Source organism: Lipotes vexillifer, unplaced genomic scaffold (assembly GCF_000442215.2).
Source record: "Lipotes vexillifer unplaced genomic scaffold, Lipotes_vexillifer_v1.1 scaffold33, whole genome shotgun sequence".
NCBI lineage: Eukaryota > Metazoa > Chordata > Mammalia > Artiodactyla > Lipotidae > Lipotes > Lipotes vexillifer.
Window position 1 is genome coordinate 1153916 of NW_006791315.1, and position 21768 is coordinate 1175683.

Genomic DNA, 21768 nt, shown 5'->3' on the forward strand with positions numbered 1-21768 from the left:
AATGCCAGACAAGGGGCCCTGCATGCAATTTTTTTTTTTTTTTAAACTATTCTCTTAAACCATTCAGCAATGTAGAACACAGACTTTACTGTTTATCAAAAAGCCTTTGAATTGAAGGCTCATTTCCTATTTATAATTTCGGCCTCAGTGATAGCAAATGCTACAGGACACCACCAACGTGATTAACAAATCTAACTATCAAACATTTTCCTGAATTTGAGAAATCTCAACATGCAGAAATACCAGAAAAATAGTCATTTAACTTTATAAGTGAAAGGGCTCTTCGTGATCATCTGTTCCATCACTGACAGGAAAACTAAAAGTTCTTCTTAAGAACAAGTGACTGGCCAGAGCCGAGAAGATTAACCAGGTCTCAACCCCTAGTCTCGTGGGTTTTTGTTTGTTTGTTTTTAAACCATAAAAACTCAGTTTAACTGAATGATAAATTTGGCAACAACCCTTTACTTTATGGAGGGATTTAAAACAAAATCCTTGAAGAAAATTCCTCCAGAAAATGATTTAAATTGTAAGCAACATTTCTGATAACTGCTAGGGGATGCAGTAAGTTTATGTTACAATTCAACTTTACCTCTGCCACAAACAGTGAATCTTCAAAAAGCTCGTAATGTGACGGCTATCTTGTATTTTTGTATGGTGCAACGTTTTTTAAAACTCTTTTTAACGACAAACAAAACGAGATGCAACCAGCATGTTACCCGGGTCTGTAAGCTTCAGAGCTGTCTTTAATGGTCGGCAGTGTAACTTTAATAGGATGACCAGAAGCGGACATGGACTTCTGGTGGCGGGGTCGTGCTGAGGGGACAGCGGAAGCCATGGCAGAGCTTGCAGAAGATATGCTGCTCGCGGACATCTCCGTGAGGCTTTCAACATAAGACAGTCGAGAAGACCGTGGAATGTAAAAAAGAAGAAAAACTGCAGTTTACTAAAGTTTAAGAATTAGATTTTTAAAAGTCTAAATTGACTAATACCTTTCATGACTGAAACACTTAGAAATCAACATTAGTGGTATTATTACTGACTAACAACAATATTCTTGTCAAAAGTGTACAGGGTGAATTTACCACCACCTTCCATGGAAAAGATCTCACACACTCTTGTTCTATATATGTGAATCTGAAAAGTATGACATTATTTTTATGGATAAAATGATGATGATTAGAGACAGTTTTCACCTTCCAGCAATCACAGTTGCGTGTGACGTGTTGCTGTGGTTCACTGTCTGCTATTCAATAAGAATTCATAATTGTAGCAAAAATCCTATCTCTGGAAACATCATCAAAACACTTTTAGTTCATATCTTTAATCAACAGGTTAAACTGTTGCAGACTAAAGGAGCTGCAGATTAGGATTTAGTACAGGAAAAAGAGTAAGTTAGAAATCAATTCCCAACAACCTTTCTAGCCTAAAGGATCTTAGGTCCAAGGAGGATTCATTTACCTTTCTATGCCTTATAATAACATTTACTTTAAGTGCCTATTAACTGAGAGGGAACAAGTGTAAGAATGGTCTGTCAAGTTTGCTGAAATGACTAGGGATGGAACTAGATGGAATTTTATTAGAAAAGACTCCCCCTGTCCTTTTGTAATATACTGATGAGCAGTCCTTAACTCACGATGAAAAGAACTTAGATTTTTTAAATAATAAAATATGATTTATCACTATTTAAAATAAAACACTTCGAGAACTGTATGCTTCTCAATGATCAGTTGAGATGGCCACATTTCTTTAGAGGAAGGCAAACAAAGCCTTCACTATTTGGATATAATGACGACTTGATGGGGGGTGGGTGGGAAGGAAGAAGGTAAGAAGGAAGCAGCAAGGGTATAAAAGAGTAAGATTCAAATAATGAAGATCAGATTAGGATGCTACGATAGGTTTTGCTATAGGGAATTATTTACTATCATATTTTATTCAGAAAAATCACAGGTTAAGACATTTATCTCCTGTTTTCCCTAAACATTTTTCCATTGCTCCATTCTGGTACAGGTGAGGAGGTAGGTGCCTTAGTAAGAATGGTTGGTTGCAATCTAACTAGCTGTTTTGTGTTTCCTTTCCTCTTGACCCATTCAGCTTACAGGAGTTTTACCCAGAGCACTAATGCAAAGCAATGACAAAGGTAGCCCCCTGCCTGTCACTGTGACAGTTACCTGCTGTCTTTTCCATTCTGCAATGCTGTGTATCGATCTGTGGTTCTTTCACAGACGTATGTATTCCTTCTTGCCATGCTACCTCCAGGATACACATTGTTCTTTAAGAAGGAAAAAAAAAAACACATTAAAATATTCTAACTGTATTTGTGGAAAATCAGAAGTGAATTTAAGCTGCAAATAACTGAAAAAAATCTGTGGTAGAATTTTAATTTATCAGAATCTTATATTAACAAATTCTATCTCCCACCCCTCTCCCTTGTAGGAATAAAAGGCAAAGAATAGCAAGCATCGCACAGTTTTCTTAGTTTACTGTCCTACAGCAATGGTGAACAGTTGTTTGGAAAAAGCTGGGTTTTATTCATGCCTTTGTAAGCTGGTGATAGGGAGAAGGCCAGGACAGTGGCACAGGCAGCCTGAGGGGACTATGCTTGGGAGCCACCCCACACTATCATCACAAACAGGAAACCTGGGGCCCTGAAGATGGAAGGCCACCTGGAAGCCTGTGGGTGAACTTTCTGCACCTGCTCGGGAAAACCCCACAGCCACTGGTGATGTTAAGAGACCAAAGCTCCAGGGTCACAGGCAGGCCCAGATGAGGACACCAACACTGTGTGCAGTGCCACCCTGGGAATACTTCCTCTTTTCAGCTACACAGATATACAGTGTGTTTTTTAAACTAATAAATCTCTAATTTTTGAACGTTTAATTATTTCCTACTTTGCTCCTATAGACTACTGAGGAGGTTTAACTAGAGATTAAAAATTTAGAGGAGAGGACTTCCCTGTCGGTGCAGTGGTTCAGAATCCACCTGCCAATGCAGGGGACACGGGTTCGAGCCCTGGTCCGGGAAGATCCCACGTGCCATGGAGCAACTAAGCCCGTGCGCCACAACTACTGAACCTGCGCTCTAGAGCCCGCGAGCCACAACTACTGAGCCTGTGTGCCACAACTACTGAAGCCCACGCGCCTAGAGCCTGTGCTCCGCAACTAGAGAAGCCACCGCAAAGAGGAGCCCGCACACCACAACGAAGAGTAGCCCCCGCTTGCTGCAACTAGAGAAAGCCCGCACGCAGCAACAAAGACCCAGTGCAGCCAAAAATGAATGAATGAATGAATTTATTTAAAAAAAATTTAGAGGAAAAATCCTGGAAATAAATAACAGAAAATAGGGAAAAATCCTGGAAAAGTATAAAACCACCAAGATATTATTAGAAGTCTGTAAAACTATCCCATGGGCACCAAATGTAGCAATATAAGAATATTCACTTTTGATAATTTCACTGTTTTGGCTGAACTGTCACATGAGTAACCTAACTTTGAACAAATTCCTTGTCAGATCATGCTACCATACATCCTTTAGAGACCTCTAAAACGTTTCTGGCTGTCTTCAGTAACACTACTTTCCTTCTCAAAGTGTGATGGGTGAACAGTTTCTCCTTCAAAGCTGTGCCTTCCAGGTTTCTGATCCTCACAAGCTGCCTCCCTGGCCTTGTCCCTTTGATGGCAGTGATGCTAATACTAAGTGGCTAAGAGAAGAATTTCTCTATCAGGATCTTTTGGCTTATGTTTAAAAAAAAAAAAAGATAAGTAAGTGTGGCATAGTTAGTTTAAATTTAAACCAATGCCTTAGTTTTTATTATGCCTTTTTAAAATTTAAATATGCTTTGAATACCCACTATGTGCATGATCACTAATGACTCTGAGGAAGCTACTGTGTCAGTGTGTAACAGGAGAACATAAATATGGGGAAACAACTGAACAATGCAAGGCAGCATACAGCTACGAGCTAAATAACATGGTCCAGGGGCTTCCCTGGTGGCACAGTGGTTGAGAATCTGCCTGCTAGTGCAGGGAACACGGGTTCGAGCCCTGGTCTGGGAAGATCCCACATGCCACGGGGCAACTGGGCCCGTAAGCCACAACTACTGAGCCTGCGCGTCTGGAGCCTGTGCTCCGCAACAAGAGAGGCCGCGAGAGTGAGAGGCCCGCGCACCGCGATGAAGAGTGGCCCCCGCTTGCCACAACTAGAGAAAGCCCTCGCACAGAAACGAAGACCTAACACAGCCATAAATAAATAAATAAAGCAAACTGTCAAAAAAAATAAATAAATAAATAAATAAATAACATGGTCCAGCAATCAGAAAGGCCAACAAGATCACTTTGGAGTGTTCAGTCCTAGGAGGCTCCATCCAGGAGGCAGGACTCGAAATGATCTATAGAAATGGGATTTTCATAATGTGCAGGGGGAACTTTAAGCAAGAGCACTGCAATAAAGGCAGGGGTGGAAACAGCTGAGAATATTCATGGGAAAATATGACCAAGTTGAGTTGAATGACAGGTAATCTAGCAGAGTAGCAGGAAATAGGGGATGGAATTCTTTCTTTCTGTTATATGGGGTGATGACACTCTGGAAACCGTCCTCTAGTTGATGTTTAGATAAGAGGAAATGATGACTTGTCTAAAAAACTACTTATAAAAAATGTATTAAATCTATTATAGTTAAATAATTTCCAAAGAGACCAGCTGGAATGTAAGGGGCTGTATCCATTCATCCTTAAAGTGGTTATATACATCTGTTTCATAGACCAGTAGGTGATGATCAAATCACATATTTTTTTAAAAAATATGGTTTCCATTAACTGTGTAAGACAATGGGTATTGGGGAGTTTAACCCATTTACAATTAAGGTTATGCTGGGCTTTCTGGTACCTTATTTCATGTTTCTATTTAAAGCGTCTTTATGTTTTCTCTCTCCTTTCCTCCTTTCCATAAGCTAAATCAATTCCTTTTCTTCTGTTGGTTTAAAAGTTATACATTTTCTTTTTGTCCTTATATTTCTTGCCCTTAAGTTCCTGAATTTATTTATTTATTTATTTATTTTTGCGGTATGCGGGCCTCTCACTGTTGTGGCCTCTCCTGTTACGGAGCACAGGTTCCGGACGCTCAGGCTCAGCGGCCATGGCTCACGGGCCCAGCCGCTCCGCGGCACGTGGGATCTTCCCAGACCGGGGAACGAACCTGTGTGCCCTGCATCAGCAGGCGGACTCTCAACCACTGCGCCACCAGGGAAGCCCCCTGAATTTATTTTTGCTTATCACTACAGTTGTCCCTCAGTATCCGCCTGGGATTGGCTCCAGGATCCCATGCGTATTCCAAGATCTATGGAGGCTCAAGTCCCTAGTATAAAGTGGCTGAGTATAGTTGGCCCTCCGTATCCACAGGTCCCGTGTCTTCGGGTTCAACCAAACACGGATGGACAGTGAGAGCCAACTGTAATGATTTCTGACCCTCACCCCTATCTTCCCTTCCAAGGCATATGCTTTTTCCTTTAATTTCTATCCCTATCCTCACTTCCTGGATATTATTCAGAATTTTGGTTCTGAATTTTCATTATTTTTTTTCTTTTTTGTGTATGTTACCACATACATACTTTAATAAGTTAGTTGATTGCTTTCAATTCCCATATATTTTACAGCAAAACTCTACATACCTTTCTCTTACTGTAAGAGTACTTCCTCAAACAGTACAGTGTTTTCAAATGGCTCACTGTATCACTAGAGTTGAGGTACTTTATTCATAAGAATATGCTTATTGTACCTTTATGTTTAAATGACAGTTTGGTTGGGTATAAAATTCTGTGTTCAATGTGCTTTTCTTTTAATACTTTAAAAAAATATATTTTTTTTATCCACTTATCTTCCTGCAACCATCTTACTGTTGAGAAATCAGATGTCAGTCTGCATCTTGCTCCTTTTAAGGTCACCTGCTGTCTCATTCTGGGACCTTTGAAGTTTTTCCTCTTTGCTTTTGGTATCTATATATCCCACTTTAATGAGCCCAGGAGTAGGTTTTCCTTCTTGCTTCTGTTTGCCCTTTTGAGACCTTTTAATATGAAGTTTTCCATCTTTTTAAATTATTATTTCTTCTTCAAATATTTTCTCCCTTTCATTTTCTCCCTTTCTATACTCCTATTTCCTAAATGTCACTAATTCTACTTCTATCCTTTGTATATCTTAGTTTTCTTTTATATTTTCTCTTTATTCTTTGCTGCTGTCTTATAGGGGGACGTCTCAATCGATCTTCCAGCTCCCATTATATAACTTCTATAGTTTGCTGTTTTAAGTGGATAATGGGAGCTAACTCTATAATTATTGTTGTAGTCTACCTTCATTGAACAGTTTATTTGTAAACATAAAATTAAATGCACCAATATACTATCAAGTAAATATTACAAACATGAAAACTGAGGCAGGAAAGTTTAATGTACTGTTTTATGGTACGGTTAAATGTTATTTTAAGAATTCACAGTTTTTGTTCTTAAATTGCATTTATTAGAAGCTTGGCCCCCTTTGCACGTTCTTTAGGTGTATGATTCACTTTAATATTTTTACACTTGAAAAGATAAAATTTAAAAAAATCTTTAAACAAAAAAATTCTGACAACAAATAACGACAGCATATTCCCATTTGCCAGAATATTTACTCACACTTGGAATAGTTGAAGACTTTTTCCTTTCTGGCCCTACAAGAGGGCTTGTAGTCATCTCACTTTTTGAACCAACTGTTGTGCTGCCAAGTTTACGAGCCACGTCTTTGTCCCATTCCTCTTTCTGTTCACTTTCCACGCTGTTAGCCTGAGGCCTTTTGGTGTATGATACAGCAGGGGGAATGGATGGACCAGCTGTAATTTTTTAAAAAGCATAATTAGCTGAAAAGCAACTGACATATTTTCTTCTAACGAACAAAAACTCTGTATTAAAAATACCTTTATTTGCATACTTTACACTCTGAACGAAGATTAAACTGTTTGATTACAAAAATTAGGTCAGCCCCTGAAAACAGGATTATATTTATCATTCAATAATATAAAGCTGTGATAACTGGGAATGATACAAGAACATAAACATGTGAACTGTATAATGCTTAACAAAAAATGCAAGTCTGGGCAGACTCAGTCTGTCTTTCCACATATCTGACTTTCCCCCACCATGATCACTAAAGCGTCGTTGCTTCTGATTTGCTGAGATGCTCCGCTGGACCTTCAGGTGAGCAGGGGACTGCAGAGTGCTGTTGTTTAAGTCACTGTTGGGCCGTGACCTCTGACACAAGTTTCCACTGGATAATGATTCACCACCTTCAAACTATAAGAAGAAAGACCACCAGCACTTTAAAATTAAAAAAAGTTCATAGAAACAATATGCACGCTTGATTTTTCTAATTTATTCCAAGTCGTACATGGAGTCATCAGAACTAAAAAAATTAAAAAGTTTGGATACAGAACTGCAAGTTGGCAAACAGGAAGGGAGAGAACTGGACACAACATCGTTCCACAAGTACATGTCATCTTCTGTTATCTTGTACAAATGGCTTTGGGTCCTTCTGGGTCCAAATAATAGCTACCAATTATTGAATGGTTATTATATACTAGCCGCCATGCTGAACTTTTTATATATGTTACTTTGTTTAATCATTACAAGGAACCTATGATCTATTAACCTGCACGTTTTAGATGGAAAAACTGATGTTAAGAGATTCAAGAGACATCTTTGGGATTCGAATTCAGGTATAGTTGAGATTCAAACTTAGGATGAAATCTAGAATTTCAACTTCATACACACACACATTTTTTGTTTTGTTTTGCTTTCTCCGCCACATTTACAGAACAAAATTTGGCTTACTGGCTCTGATCAAGAAATTGCATCTGCTTAGAGCTAAGCATGGTGTACTGGGGATTGATACCCTTTCCCTCTCTCTGTAACAAAGAAGTATTTTGTTGCCAGCAAACTTCTGACTGAATCACTGGCATTCTAATGGGAAATCTAAATTCATATGTAAAGTTGCTAATGATAAAGAGCAGAGAAACACTGATGATGAAAATTTTAATAGATAACAGCTAACACAGAGCACATAGTAGTGTGCCAGGAGCTGTTCTGAGGACTTGAGAAGTATTAATTCCTTTAAACCCTCTCAGTGACCCTAAGAGATAGGTACTATTGTCATCCTCATTTTATAGATCAGGAAACTGAGGCACAGAGAAATTAAGTAAATTGCCTAAGTCACACAGCTAGTTAGTGGCTGTGCTGGGGTGGGGGAGGGGTGGGAATGCAAACCCAGTGACCCTGGTTCCAAAGTTCAGGCTCTTACTACTTACAGTAGCTTCATTCATTTATATTCATTTTAATTCATGCATGGTCTGGGTTGTATGCTTATAAAATTAGTGTTTCCTTTATACTTAAATTAATAGGAAAATTAAAGATCTCAGGAGTGAAATCTAAAATCTAGGTAGAGACAGTTCACAGACTTTAGAGATAACCATTTGTACTATTTCCCACTTCTTAACATTCTCTTGGCTTGGCTTCTTTGACGCCACTCCCCTAGCTATTAGCATCTCTACTGAAGACCCCTCTCCTCGCTATAGTAGTACCTACCTGGTAGGGTCACTGAGAGGATTAGATGAATTAATACATGTAAAGTCCTTAAAACAGTTCCTGGCACATTACTGTGTGGCCCTCTGATGATGAATCCCAAATCTATTCATGCTATTCAACTCATTCCCTTCAGATCCAGATCTTTATATCCAAATGTCTACTGAACAGCTCCAACCAACAGGAATCTCAAATTCAACCACCTGGAACTGAACAAACCTCCCATCTTCCCACTAAGGTTCAGTCTTTTCCTATCTTGGCAAATACATCTTACAAAACCAGTCACCTATGCTAGAAATCTGAGAGTCTCTTATCCTTCATTTCCAACAGGTTATCAAATACTGTTAATTCAACCTCTTACATGTCTTGGCCTGTTGTGGGTGCCTGTCCCCTTATGTCCCTGAGTATCCTGTACAGCCCCCTAATCAGAGCACGTTCCACACTGTACCACACTGTGGACCGATTCTCTCCCCTCTAGACTGACGGCTCCTTGAGAGCAGAGACCTTCCAATCTTTCTATTCCAGTACTTAGCATAGTTTCTGGTACAGAGTAGGTTCAATAAATGTCAGCTGAATGTACTGATTCACTAATAGTTACTATCTAACTATAAATAATTTCATCCTATTCTACAAAATGCCTCCCACAGATGTCTAATTTTCAACCAACTGTCAAAGCTCTGGGCTGTTCTTGCCTCTCGATTTATACCTTTATATTTTGCTGTCCCAAAGGATCATCAAAGGTTCAATCACAATTGGCAGAGAGTGACTTCCTTGCTCTCTCTCCCTATTATAGACCTCGACTGGCCTTGAGAATTTCCAACTGCACGTTATCAAAACACTTGACACTCTACAAGGCAAAATATATCACCAAACAACCTTTTCCTGGGTTCCCACCTATACATTTTGTTTTCAGTGCTGTCACCTCCTTTTGTTTCAGTTGCTGTCTTTTCGGCCCACCCAAAATAACCGTGTTACCTCTGGCAGGGCTGTTGCACTTGGGCTGCCAGAGCGAGTCCCAAAGACATGACTGTGAACAGGGCCTCTCAGAGCTAAGCAAGGCACTATGCCTGCTCTTTCAAAACAGAATCTCTCAGTATTCAGAAATAAGGTTAGTTCACAACTCAGCAATTTGAATTTTGAATTCTGGTAAATAAGAATGTTAGGGTCTTTGTATTATTTTTGATACAACCTAAAATATATTTGCCAACATTATATCTATACTTAGCTGTGACTTAGCTCAGGAAATAATTCACATTAATCTGAAAAGGTGAAAAACTTACTTCAGGTGGTTTTCTACCTAGAAGAATATAAGTAGCCATGACTTCATCGTATTTCTGATTTATTAAGGCATCATTTATCTCATCTCGGGCAAAACCCATGGTGACCATGATGTCTAGAAATAAAAAAACAACAAAATTCAAACTTTCTGAAAATGGGTTTATTTTAGTAAAGAAACCAACAAAAATGGGCAAGTTTGCCCACATCGGATATGAAAACTAAATTCTGAACATTTAAAGTGTAACTTTAATTATAAAACTTCTGGATTACTAATATACAGACACTGTGTAGTTACAGATACTGTACATCCCCAATTTTTCATGCAGAGATTATCTACGCTGTGGGTTAATATATTCACAGGCTACTCCATTTCTCATTGCCCAGCACATCCTTGAGTTGAGTTCCTTTAACCAGCTCCACGTAGCATCTGTCTCTCTGTGACACACACAGAACACCTTCTCTCTCTCTCGACACACCCTCAGCCACTCATGGAGTGGTTTCTCTCATCTCTGAACAATTTCTGCTTTACTCTTTGGAAGGCTTGAATCCCACAGTTCTTTCTGATCAGATTCCTAACACCCTACAATGCCCCTCCTCAGCCATTCTGCCTTCAAGCCAGAGAGGAGATGACTCAACTGTGAGTTGTTGATGGCTCTGGGAATGAAGAGAGGGAACCGGTTGGGAGTAGCGCACTTGACTGGGTGTGGGAGGATGGATCCTGCTGAGATAGTGGGAAACAAAGGGGAAGCCAAAGTGTTCCTCCCTCTAATTCAGGGCCTCTACGTTTTTGGTTAAAATACATGCTGTGTTTTGCTGATATTTATCAGCCTGATCAGTGCTGATTCTTAAATCAGTCATTCCTCCTGTTAGGAATTGCTGAAAGAAAAGAATGAGGTTTATCTACATTATCTTAATTTTTATATCACCGTTGCCAACAACTGGTTTAGATTATAATATATGAGAACAAAATAAGGAACTTGAATTTTGCAGTGTTTAGTGTATATCTGGAGAAGGAAAAGATGATAAAGCAAGTATTTTTCAAATAAAAATTGCTTCCCATTTACGTTTGAAACATGACTTTGGAAGACTAAAGGACTCTCACTTTTAGCCTAGGGACCACCCCTCTCACAATACTTAAATACTTACCTATTCTTTTTGTGTCACTGAAATCTGGCTCAGGCTCAGCATATGGCTTTAGTTCTTCTTCTTCATGACCAACATTCATCCATCGATCTTTCATTATTTGCTAGAAAATAAACTCTACATTAGGTTTGGCCAATCAGGACATTCAACCACTTATACTAGCTCTTTTTTTAGTAACTGTGAAACTTATTGGTTCAGTCAACAAGAATCGTGATGCTTTCAAACTAAAGTTACTGTTTCTAGCTTGATTAGCAGGTCAACAGGAGGTGTAAGATTTTGGGACATAACTTATATATCTTATGACAACTCTAACCATCACCCCACGCACTCACCAAATGAACTGATTCAAAATATACTGCCTGCTGTCTATGCTCCTCTAAAAGGAATATTTTCACATTTGAAAATTTTAACATAAAAGCCCACTGATTTTAACCTCTGCTTCATTTTTACATTTGAGATTAATGAAGAGATTTTTTTTTTTCCGGGTCTTCTACCAAATATATACCTGTAATTTTAAAATCATCACTTACTGAAACATTAGGAAAGAAGAGATCATGGGAAATGGAAATCAGAGTCAGTAATGACAATACAGTTCAGAGAATATGGGAAGAGAGAACAATCAAGATTTAAGCCTGGAATTAGGAATTACTAAGAATCAGGGTGAAAACAGACGTTGGTGTGCATTACCAGAGTCCAATTTAAGCTGAGACTGTGAAACAACAGTCAATCCCAGGCTGTTAAAAGGCAACCCAGAAGGCGCAGCCTAGGGAATGAGGAAACTACTGGCAAACCATATATCAGATAAGGGGTTAATATCCAGAATCTATAAAGAACTACTACAACTCAGTAACAACAAAAAACTGCCCAATTAAAAAAATGGGCAAAGAACTTGAATAGATATTTCTCCAAAGAATATTACAAATAGCCAACAAGCATATAAGATGCTCAACATCACTAATCATCAGGAAAATCAAAACCACGATGAGATATCACTTCATATCTGTCAGGATGGCCAGTGTTGAAAAAAACGAAAGTAACAAGTGTTGGTGAGAATGCGAAGAAACTGGAACCCTTGTGCGCTGTTGATGTGACTGTAAAATGGCGTTGCTGCTGTGGTAAACAGTACGGAGGTTCCTCAATAAGCTAAAAATGGAACTATTATATGATTCAGCAACCCCACTTCTGGGTACCTATCCAAAAGAACGGGAAACAGGATCCTGAGGAGATATTTCATACCCATGTTCACTGCAGTGTTATTCAAAATAGCCAAGATGCAGAAACAATCTAAATGTCTGATGGATGAATGGATGGATGAAGAAAATGTGGTATATACATACAATGGAACAACGGAACATTACTCAGCCTTAGAAAAGAAGGGAGTTCTGTCATATGCTATAACATAGATGAACCTAGAGGACACTGTTGAGGGAAATAAGCCAATCACAAAAAGACAAATACTGCATGACTCTACTTATATAAAGTATCTAAAACAATCAAACTCATAGCAATAGGAGGTAGAATGGTGTTTGCCAGGGGCTAGGAGGAGGGGGCAAGAGGGAGCTGTTGTTCAATGGTACAGAGTTCCAGTCCTGTGGGATGAGAAAGTTCTAGAGACCTGCTGTGTGATGCTGTGCACACAGTAAACATGACTGTGTGTAATGTACACTTCAAACTTGAAGGAGGATACATTTACGTGTGTTTTTTATCACCTACAAACAAAGACAAACTAATGGGGATCAATTCTGTATTAATTTAGAAAAATTTTCAACTTTTTATTACTATAGGATTCTAGGTTTTCATTCAAGAACATTCTAGGTGCTGATACATTAATAGTCTTTTTCTAGATCCTGCAAAGTATATTCTCTATCTCTAAACTTTATTTGCCAATATTCAACCAATTAGAAAAATAATTTTCCATACACAGATTTTTGAGGCTAACCTTGACTCCTCAGGTACATACCCTTCAATTAATAATATTTACCCAAAGTCACTAAGCAAAAGACAGGTGCTCCAGACCAGATCTCTGATAACTGGGGTCTACAAGAATACTGCTGTGCCAGATGGGAAGATTTTCCTAAGGGTCTTGGTCACATGACACTGATACATTTTCATTAAACTTTGTAGATAGTTCATACATGCTTAAAGTATGATATGTAGACATATAACACTTAAAAGATTACCACTTTCTTCGTAGTTGTTATACTGAGATATACTTGACAAGTTAATTATATTGAGATATAACTGACATATAACTTGTATTAGTTTAAGGTGTACATGATTTGATATATGTATATATTACAAAATGACTACCACAATAAGTTAACATCCATCACCTCACACAGTTATGTTTTTTCTAGTGATTAGAACTTAAAATCGACTCTCTTAACAATTTTCAAATATATAAGATACAGTATTGCTAACTAGTCATCATGCTGTACATTACATCCCCAGAACGTATTTATCTTATAACTGGAAGTTTGTACTTTTTGGCCATCTTCCTTCATTCCTTCCATCCCCTGCCTCTGGCAATTACCAATTTGTTCTGTTTCCGTAAGTTCGTTTTTTCCTTTTTTTTTTAGATTCCACATTTAAGTGAGATCATATAGTATTTGTCTTTGTGTGACTCATTTCACTTAGCATAATGCCCTCAAGGTTCATCCATGTTGTAGCAAATGGCAGTATTTCCTTCTTGTTTCCACTTCTATTTAGCCGAAGAAAATGAAATCACTATCTTGAAGAGACAACCTGTACCTCCATGCTCACTGCAGCATTATTTACAATAGCCAAAACATGGAAGCAAGCTAAGTGTCCATTGGCAGACGAATGGATAAAGAAAGTGTGGTACACACACACACATACACAACGGAATACGATGCAAGACATACTTTTTTTTTTTTTTTGCGGTACACGGGCCTCTCCCGCTGCAGAGCACAGGGCTCCGGACGCGCAGGCCCAGCGGCCATGGCTCACGGGCCCAGCCGCTCCGCGGCATGTGGGATCTTCCCGGACCGGGGCACGAACCCACCTCCCCTGCACCAGCAGGCGGACTCTCAACCGCTGCGCCACCAGGGAAGGCCCATACTTACTTCTTATAACCGCTTTGAGCAATGGTAATTTAGGTACATTATCCAACTAATTTAAATAAAAGTAGACTCACTACAAATTTAAAAAATAACAATGCTATAACCAAATCTTTAGTGATCATTCATCAATAAAGTAAAAGTGGGGCTTCCCTGGCGGCACAGTGGTTGAGAGTCCGCCTCCCGATGCAGGGGACATGGGTTCGTGCCCCGGTCCGGGAAGATCCCACATGCCGCGGAGCGGCTGGGCCTGTGAGCCATGGCCGCTGGGCCTGCGCGTCCGGAGCCTGTGCTCCGCAACGGGAGAGGCCACAACAGTGAGAGGCCCGTGTACCGCAAAATAATAATAATAAAAAATAAATAAAGTAAACGTGTCAGGGAGGGTGCACATCAGGAGAAAAAAAAGATTTGCAAAGCAGAGCTGTAAATTCCTGCCACATGATTTTCCAAAATATCAAAGTCCTTCCTGTTCCTCATCTGCCTCCTCCCAAATAGTATGTCTGGCAGAAGCCTAGACAGTAATCAGGCAGCAGCATCTGCAGAAGGAAAATTCTGTTGCTGGCAGAATTTCCTAGGTTGCATGGTGAGTGCATAAAAATCCTCAGAGAATATGATGAACCACTTAGGACAGCTACACAGTACAGTCAGCCCTCAGTATCTGTGGGTTTAGCATCCTCAGATTCAACCAATGATAGACAGAAACTATTCAGAAAAAAAAAATTCCAGAAAGTCCCAAAAAGCAAAACTTGAATTTGTGACATACCAGCAACAATTTACATAGCACTTACACTGTATTAGGTGTCATAATAATCTACAGATGATTTAAAGTATATGGGAGAGTGTGCACAGGTTATATGCAAATACTACACACCATTTTATAGACAGGACTTGAATATCCACGGAGGTTCCTGGAACCAATCCCTGTAATCCAGCCCATCTAGTCCTTGACAACTTTACTCACTTCTGCAGCTGGACTGCACAAATATATGGAGGTGGCAGCTCAGATAGTGCTTAAAAATGGAAGTCTTGAAAAATGTTTAAAACAAATCTATAACACAACACATTATACTTCAATAAAATAAATTTAAAAAAACCAAAAAACCATATCTATAACAAACCCCACCTCTCCACACAAACACATCAGTACAAACAAAGGGATCTAACTGTCCTTTTATCAACACATTACATTTTTGGGGGAGATCGCTGAATGTTTGTTATTATTACGATGAATGAGAATGGGCAAACAAGAAAACTAACAAACATAAGCTAGACATAAATACTTCTGGTTTTTCAATGAGCTGAAGTTAAGTCCTTAGTGATGTTCTCAAATTTAAGAGCACAATATATATTTTTTAACATCTTTATTGGAGTATAATTGCTTTACAATGTTGTGTTAGTTTCTGCTGTATAACAAAGTGAATCAGCTATACATAGTACACAAATATCCCCATATCCCCTCCTTCTTGCATCTCCATCCCACCCTCCCTACCCCACCCCTCTAGGTGGTCCCTGTAAGAGCACAACATCAAGAGTTTGAAAATAATAACCAATGGAATGAGATTTATAAATAGTAGAATCCCAAGTAAGTGGAGGTTAGATGCTGGAAGAGTTAAGTAAGAGGTTATCTTGCAAGGAGGAACTGGAAGAGAGGCAAAAGCCTGCGAGTGATCCAGGCAAACAAGAGCAGGGCATGTGGGGGACGGCATGTCAGTATGACTACATGAGGCGGGTGCTGGAGCAAGACCAGGGTGGAAAATTAATAGGGACCAAATCATGAAGCTTCCTTTCAATTGGATAAAGGATATCTTGGAAGAGTGTGATTTTGCAAAGTCTCTCTGGCCAGTGTGTGGAGAGTCATTCAACACTGGAGACTCAGAAATCCACTAAGAGGCTTTAGCTGGAATCTAGGAGGGAGAAGATACCAGCCCGCTCTAAGGTCAGGCAGTGGCAATGGGAAAAAAGACATTTTCAGTATTTGGCTGGTAAAAATCAACAAAGCTCTGTGATTGGAAGTGAGGGGAGAGATGAAAGAGCTCAGGGAAAATGAAGGCGATAATGAGGCTTCTGCTTCAGACAACTGAGTAGAGGCTGATACCATTTACTGAGACACCGAACTCGGGAAGAGAGATCGAATGCAATGGGAAAGATGGAGCTCAGGTTTAGACAAGCTGAGTGTGAGGTGCTTCGGCATATCCAAACAGACATGTCCTGTCAACACTTAGTTTATTCTGAAGCCCAGGAGAAATCTGGGCTAGGGATGGAGATTTAGAAAGCAGCCAACAGATGATGACAGAGTGGTGGGATTCTCCAGAAGAGCGAATCGAGTGAGAATGAATACTAGAGCCTTAAAGAATGCCAGCATTACCAGCATGTAAGGGCTGGAAAGAAAAGTAATCCCAAAAGTAAATGGGGGGAGGAAAAATCTGCACAGAGTGACATGCAAGGCAAGGCGAGAGTTTTTCAAAGAGGAGGCAGTTGTGTCCTGTCAAATAAGGTGATAACTAAAAACGTAATCTGTTGTGTTGACGACAAAGACAGGTGAGTTTACTGAGGGTGGCTTTACCGAGTGGTGGAGATGGGAATCAGAAGGCAATGCACAGAGGCAAACGGACAGATGAGAAATTGGTGACTGACGGTGGAGATACTTTTTAAAAAGTCTGGCCAGAAATGGGGGGAGCAAGAAAGAATACTGGACGGGGACTGTGAGATTGAAGGATGCCTTTTTAAAAACACTAGAAGCTCTTTAGGTATGGATAAAGGCTGAGGGAAAGGAGTTAGCAGAGGAGGTTAGGATGGTACAGAAGAGAAAGCTTTACTGAAGGAGTAAGGTACTGAGAAGGCACATCACACGTGCTAAATCCAGCACCGGAATGAATGGGTAAGTCTTGGACAAGAGAAGACACCTCTCCACTGCAACAGGGAACTAAGGAGGTGGGTGGGGTTCAGACAGTACCGTTAAGAGTATGGTGGCAGGAAATGAAGAGTTCAAGACTACTGGTTTCTGTTTTCTCAGTGGAGTAGAAGATAAGGATCTTTGCCTGGAATGTTTCCCCCTATTTTTTCCACCTAAGTTCCTTTTTATCTGTCTTAAAATGTCCACACAAAATCTGGGCTCCTTCTATCACTGTCTTTCATGGTACTCTGATCTTTGTGTACAATTATGCAACCTGTCATTATGTAAATATTTTGTGTTTACCTGTTAATTATCTCCGCTATTAGACCATAAACCCAAACAAAGAATGACCTGCATCTGATTTGCTCAGTATTGCATATCAAACACCTAAACATACCCAGCACTTAAATGCTCAATGCGTATTTGTAGACTGAAGGAATAAAACCTCTTGTCTGTGTTACTCATTTGTCCTTCCTCTGTGTTCCCATGGAACTCTGTATATTTCCTATTGTGACTGTTATCACATTCTACCTTTTATCACAGCTCCTTCACTATATTTAAAGTCCTTGAGGATAAAGACTGTGCCTTGTACTATCTTTCTCAGCACAAATGCTTGTTTGTTGCTTTTGAACAGGGCAGTGTTTTAAAATAAGCCTGGACAGAAGCCTTGAGTAAAATTAAATGTAGAGAAGAGATTAACAAGAAGAAGACAGCTTAGGAAGTCACTAAAATGCCCAGGAGATAGAGAACTGAACTGGATGGAGAAAATCTGTAGAGGCACAATCTATAGCACCTGATGACAAAATTTGTTCTGAGAATGAGGGAAAGGATGAAATCCAAGAGGGGTCTGAGCATTTTAACTCAGGTGCCGGGAGGAACAGAGTATCTCTAAGTAAAAAATACAAGAGCAATAACAGATTTGATAGCGGAAGACAAAATATTAAAAGCAAAATTAAGATAATCCAAATTTTCTGATGCTTCTCAATTAAATGGTGTGTATTTGGTGCTCATTTCACAACCATTATTATCTGTCCACATCAAGGAAAAAAATATATATGTGGACTAAACCCTGAGGTAATTTGTCTTTTATCTGGGGAAATAAGATTTACTCATAAAACCTGAAAATATTTGAATACACAATAGAATTAACCGTTCAGGATTGTGCTATTAGCAGTGAGTATTAATAAAGACGAAAAAGAGTAACTTGCGGGCTTCCCTGGTGGCGCAGTGGTTGAGAATCCGCTTGCCAATGCAGGGGACACGGGTTCGTGCCCCGGTCTAGGAAGATCCCACGTGCCGCGGAGCAGCTGGGCCCGTGAGCCATGGCCGCTGGGCCTGCGTGTCCGGATCCTGTACTCCGCGCGGGAGAGGCCGCAGCGGTGAGAGGCCCGCGTACCGCAAAAAACAAACAAACAAAAGACTAACTTGCAGTGTGGGCTGGAGTTTTCAGGGAAGGAATCCCAAGAAGTTAGGAGGTGAACTCACTCTCCAAATTTAGGTAATATCTGGACTGGTGAACAAGTGAAGGTAGATGTGAGGGGGGAACAGTGAGGCATCCTCTCCTTTGACCTGGAACACAGGTAACATGCAATGAAAGAACAGGAGATAAAGTGAGTATCCTCAGATGATGAATTTAAACTTGATCTGATAGGCAATGGAGAAATGCTACCTTTTATTAATGAAGAAAAGCAACATTTTAGAAACAGCACCGGGAAAGGAACGATCTGAGGAACACAGAAGGAGCACTGACTCTGCTAGTCTTCACACAAAATCAGATTTGAGGCCAGGCTGATTCCAGGGAAGGTGGAAAATCACAGTGAAAAGAAAAGGCCGCTGGGCGGTGATGAGAGAAAGAACACAGTTTCGCTTTCCTGTCTTAACTGTTCTGATCTCTGGGGGTCGTCGAGTCCACGTAGCAAACTTCGTCTCCTTAAAAACAGTTGTGTTTCAAAGCAAAATAAAAATAATCTGAGGAAAAATTTCCTTCAGTAAAAGGAATGGGAGGTAACAGTAGGAAGAAAGAAGATCTGCTTAAGGGAAAAAAGTAGCAGAATTAACTCCACTGGTTCTAAATCTGAAGGTCTTTTAGAGGAGTAAGGCACAGAGAGCAACAAAATAGGGATAGAGGAAAGGGAAGAGCACGCGCAAGTACCTGTCTTCAGTGTGTGAACCTCACGCCCACTCAAAATTCCTCCATGGGAATCGCAGGGTTAACATTCAAAGCCAAGGGAGAAGTAAGTGTCCCCAGGAAATGGTGGTGCTGGTGACTGCGGAGTTCACTCAGCCCTATCCCTGGTGGTTTCAGGCACAGTGTAAACCACTGGCCAACACACTGCACTAGACCAGTTGAACAAACTAGTCCATTTCAGATTTCATTTGAGATATCTCAACATGAGAAACAAGAGGTCCAACAAGATTCCAAACTTGAAGCAAGTTTACCATAGCCACCACTGCCACTGAACAGAAATAACTACTTGCTGAGAAGTTCTAACAAAATAATTGATTCAGATGAATTATAAAGAGTTAAACAAATGACCAATGGAAATATACACCCTACACATAGGTCCACACTAAAATATTATGGACTTTAGGCTGGCCAGATGAAAATAATTTTTCTTAAATGTTTCAACCTTTGTAAAGTATACCATATGCTTCTGAATTTGTACTTAGAAATTTTCATTAGAAAAATGGTTATTATTATTATTAATTGTTTTTTGCTTTACTGTCACTTGAACTGGGCAGACACAAGCAAGATTTTAAAGATTATCTTAGCAGCGGCTGAAAAAGGTGTTAAAAGTAAAAATAAATACTTTTTGAGGAGGACCAAAGATGAGGAAGAAAGGGCAATAATGAGGAACTTTACTTTAGGCTCAAATTTTGTTATTATTTTGAAAGGTAACACAGTCCATCTTGCTTAAGGACTGGAAAAATGAAAGAATATACAAAGAGGGGGTAGCAGGAAAAAATTTCAGTATCTTTCTAAAAATAATCCAGACACACCAATATTCAAATAAATAGGAAAAAACCCAGCATACAACATAAAACACAAATCCTTTGAAAATCATGTGTGATACTGTCCCCCCCATTATGAGTACAATTAGGAAGAGGTGACAGCACTCATATACACAACCTGAAGAAATTATATTAACTGTTTAGGTCTAGAAGCAACTATGGGTCAAGCAAGTAGAACGTGAAATTATTTAAAATAAAGATTCTTTAAATCAAACTTCAATATTAGCAAATTACATAGTGAAGACTAGAGTTTCATCAATAACTCATGATACTCAACTAACACCGAAAAAATACATCAAGTTCCATTTCTTAACATATGAGAATTAACAGGGAAATATTTCATATCAAAATGTACAAAGCTGATCCAAGTCTATAAAGCTGATTAACCAGACTCCTTTAAACAAGCAGTTTAGGGACACAGAGAGCTTACATATGGCGAAGGACACTTAACCTATTCACTAAAAATACTGATCATTATCTCTAATGAAAGAAATATAAATTAAAGCAATTATGACAAACTGCATTACTACCATAAAGGCATCAAATACTAGAAATTATTTTTATCCAATACTGAAACAAGCTGTGCAGAATATGTACCTTCAAATGCCTTAGTTAACACACAATCTTTTGGCAATGATACATAGGACCTAGCAGACTGTTTATACCCTTTGACCGAGTAATTACTGTCTGGAGAATTTATCTAAGCATACGTCCCAAAGGGAAAAAGTACATCACATTATTTTTAGCAAAAACAATGAGAACAACTCACATGTGGAACAAACAGAGAATAGTTAAATAAACTTTGATACATAATCCAAGGAGAACAACATAGCTATTGATAGGGAAGGTGGTCACTCTCATGATAAAGCAAAGAGGACACACTAAAAATGCTTCAGTTAAAAAAAAAGAATGCAACATGACATGAAAACATTATTACTGAATAAAAATTTATGTTTACACACTGAAGACTGGTGTTTTGAAAATAGCTGCTTTTTATACTTTATGGATTTTTTGGTTGTAAAGTTGATAATAAAGTAGGTATGAAAATAACAGTGAAGACTAATATAATTTTCAACATCATTGTTACTTCAAGGGGAGTTTCTTAAGATTTGGTATAAAGAAATCTTTATTTTTTTTTTTCCAATGGTGTCAGGTTTCTCTGGAAAATCATTTCTGGGAATTGTGAAGCAGACCAGCCTTTGTATGGTGATATCTGCAATATTATGATAATATTTCCAACGCAGACTCATGGTTCCATGTCTGGAAAACTTAATTTTGACAAGGTGGAACAGGAAGTTCCAGACTATATTCAAACACACCAAGTTGAGCTTCTGATGAGCAAATGTTTTCGTAATAATAACTTGCTTTTACATTCAAGTCAGAGAATTCTAATACTTTAATCCTTCATATTATAATGCAAAGGATGAAAGACTTAAATATTTGGCCACTGTAAATTAATCATAGTTAAGACACGAAGCATATCTTATCAATCGTCCATAGAGATTTGTAAAATCTACTCCCCCCAGATAATTTTTGTTCTTTATGGTCTTTTTGTTCCTCTCATTAGCTGAGCTGATGCCTCAACTCTGGACATTTTGTTAAGTGATATTCAAGTAAACTTGGCTCCAATGATAAAAATGGGTCATAAAGCAGGATCAAGGGAGGCTTATGTTCCTATAAAATTTTAGAACTTGTATGAGTGTCAACAATTTTTACTATTTCACACAGTTTTCCATTATAATGGTTGAAAGTAAGTTTAGAAGAGCG

General features: G+C 39.1%; 1 protein-coding gene across 1 annotated transcript in view; it reads right to left on the reverse strand.

Moving 5' to 3' along the window:
- MARK1 (microtubule affinity regulating kinase 1) overlaps positions 1-21768 on the reverse strand; it is a gene marked incomplete at its 5' end in the record, with an annotated part of 43099 nt that overhangs the window by 13877 nt on the left and 7454 nt on the right. The window contains 6 exons of the mRNA XM_007464321.1: positions 717-881; positions 2169-2269; positions 6658-6851; positions 7158-7311; positions 9876-9988; positions 11020-11119. Coding sequence (XP_007464383.1) covers positions 717-881; positions 2169-2269; positions 6658-6851; positions 7158-7311; positions 9876-9988; positions 11020-11119 — 827 coding nt within the window. The remainder of the gene's footprint in view (positions 1-716; positions 882-2168; positions 2270-6657; positions 6852-7157; positions 7312-9875; positions 9989-11019; positions 11120-21768) is intronic.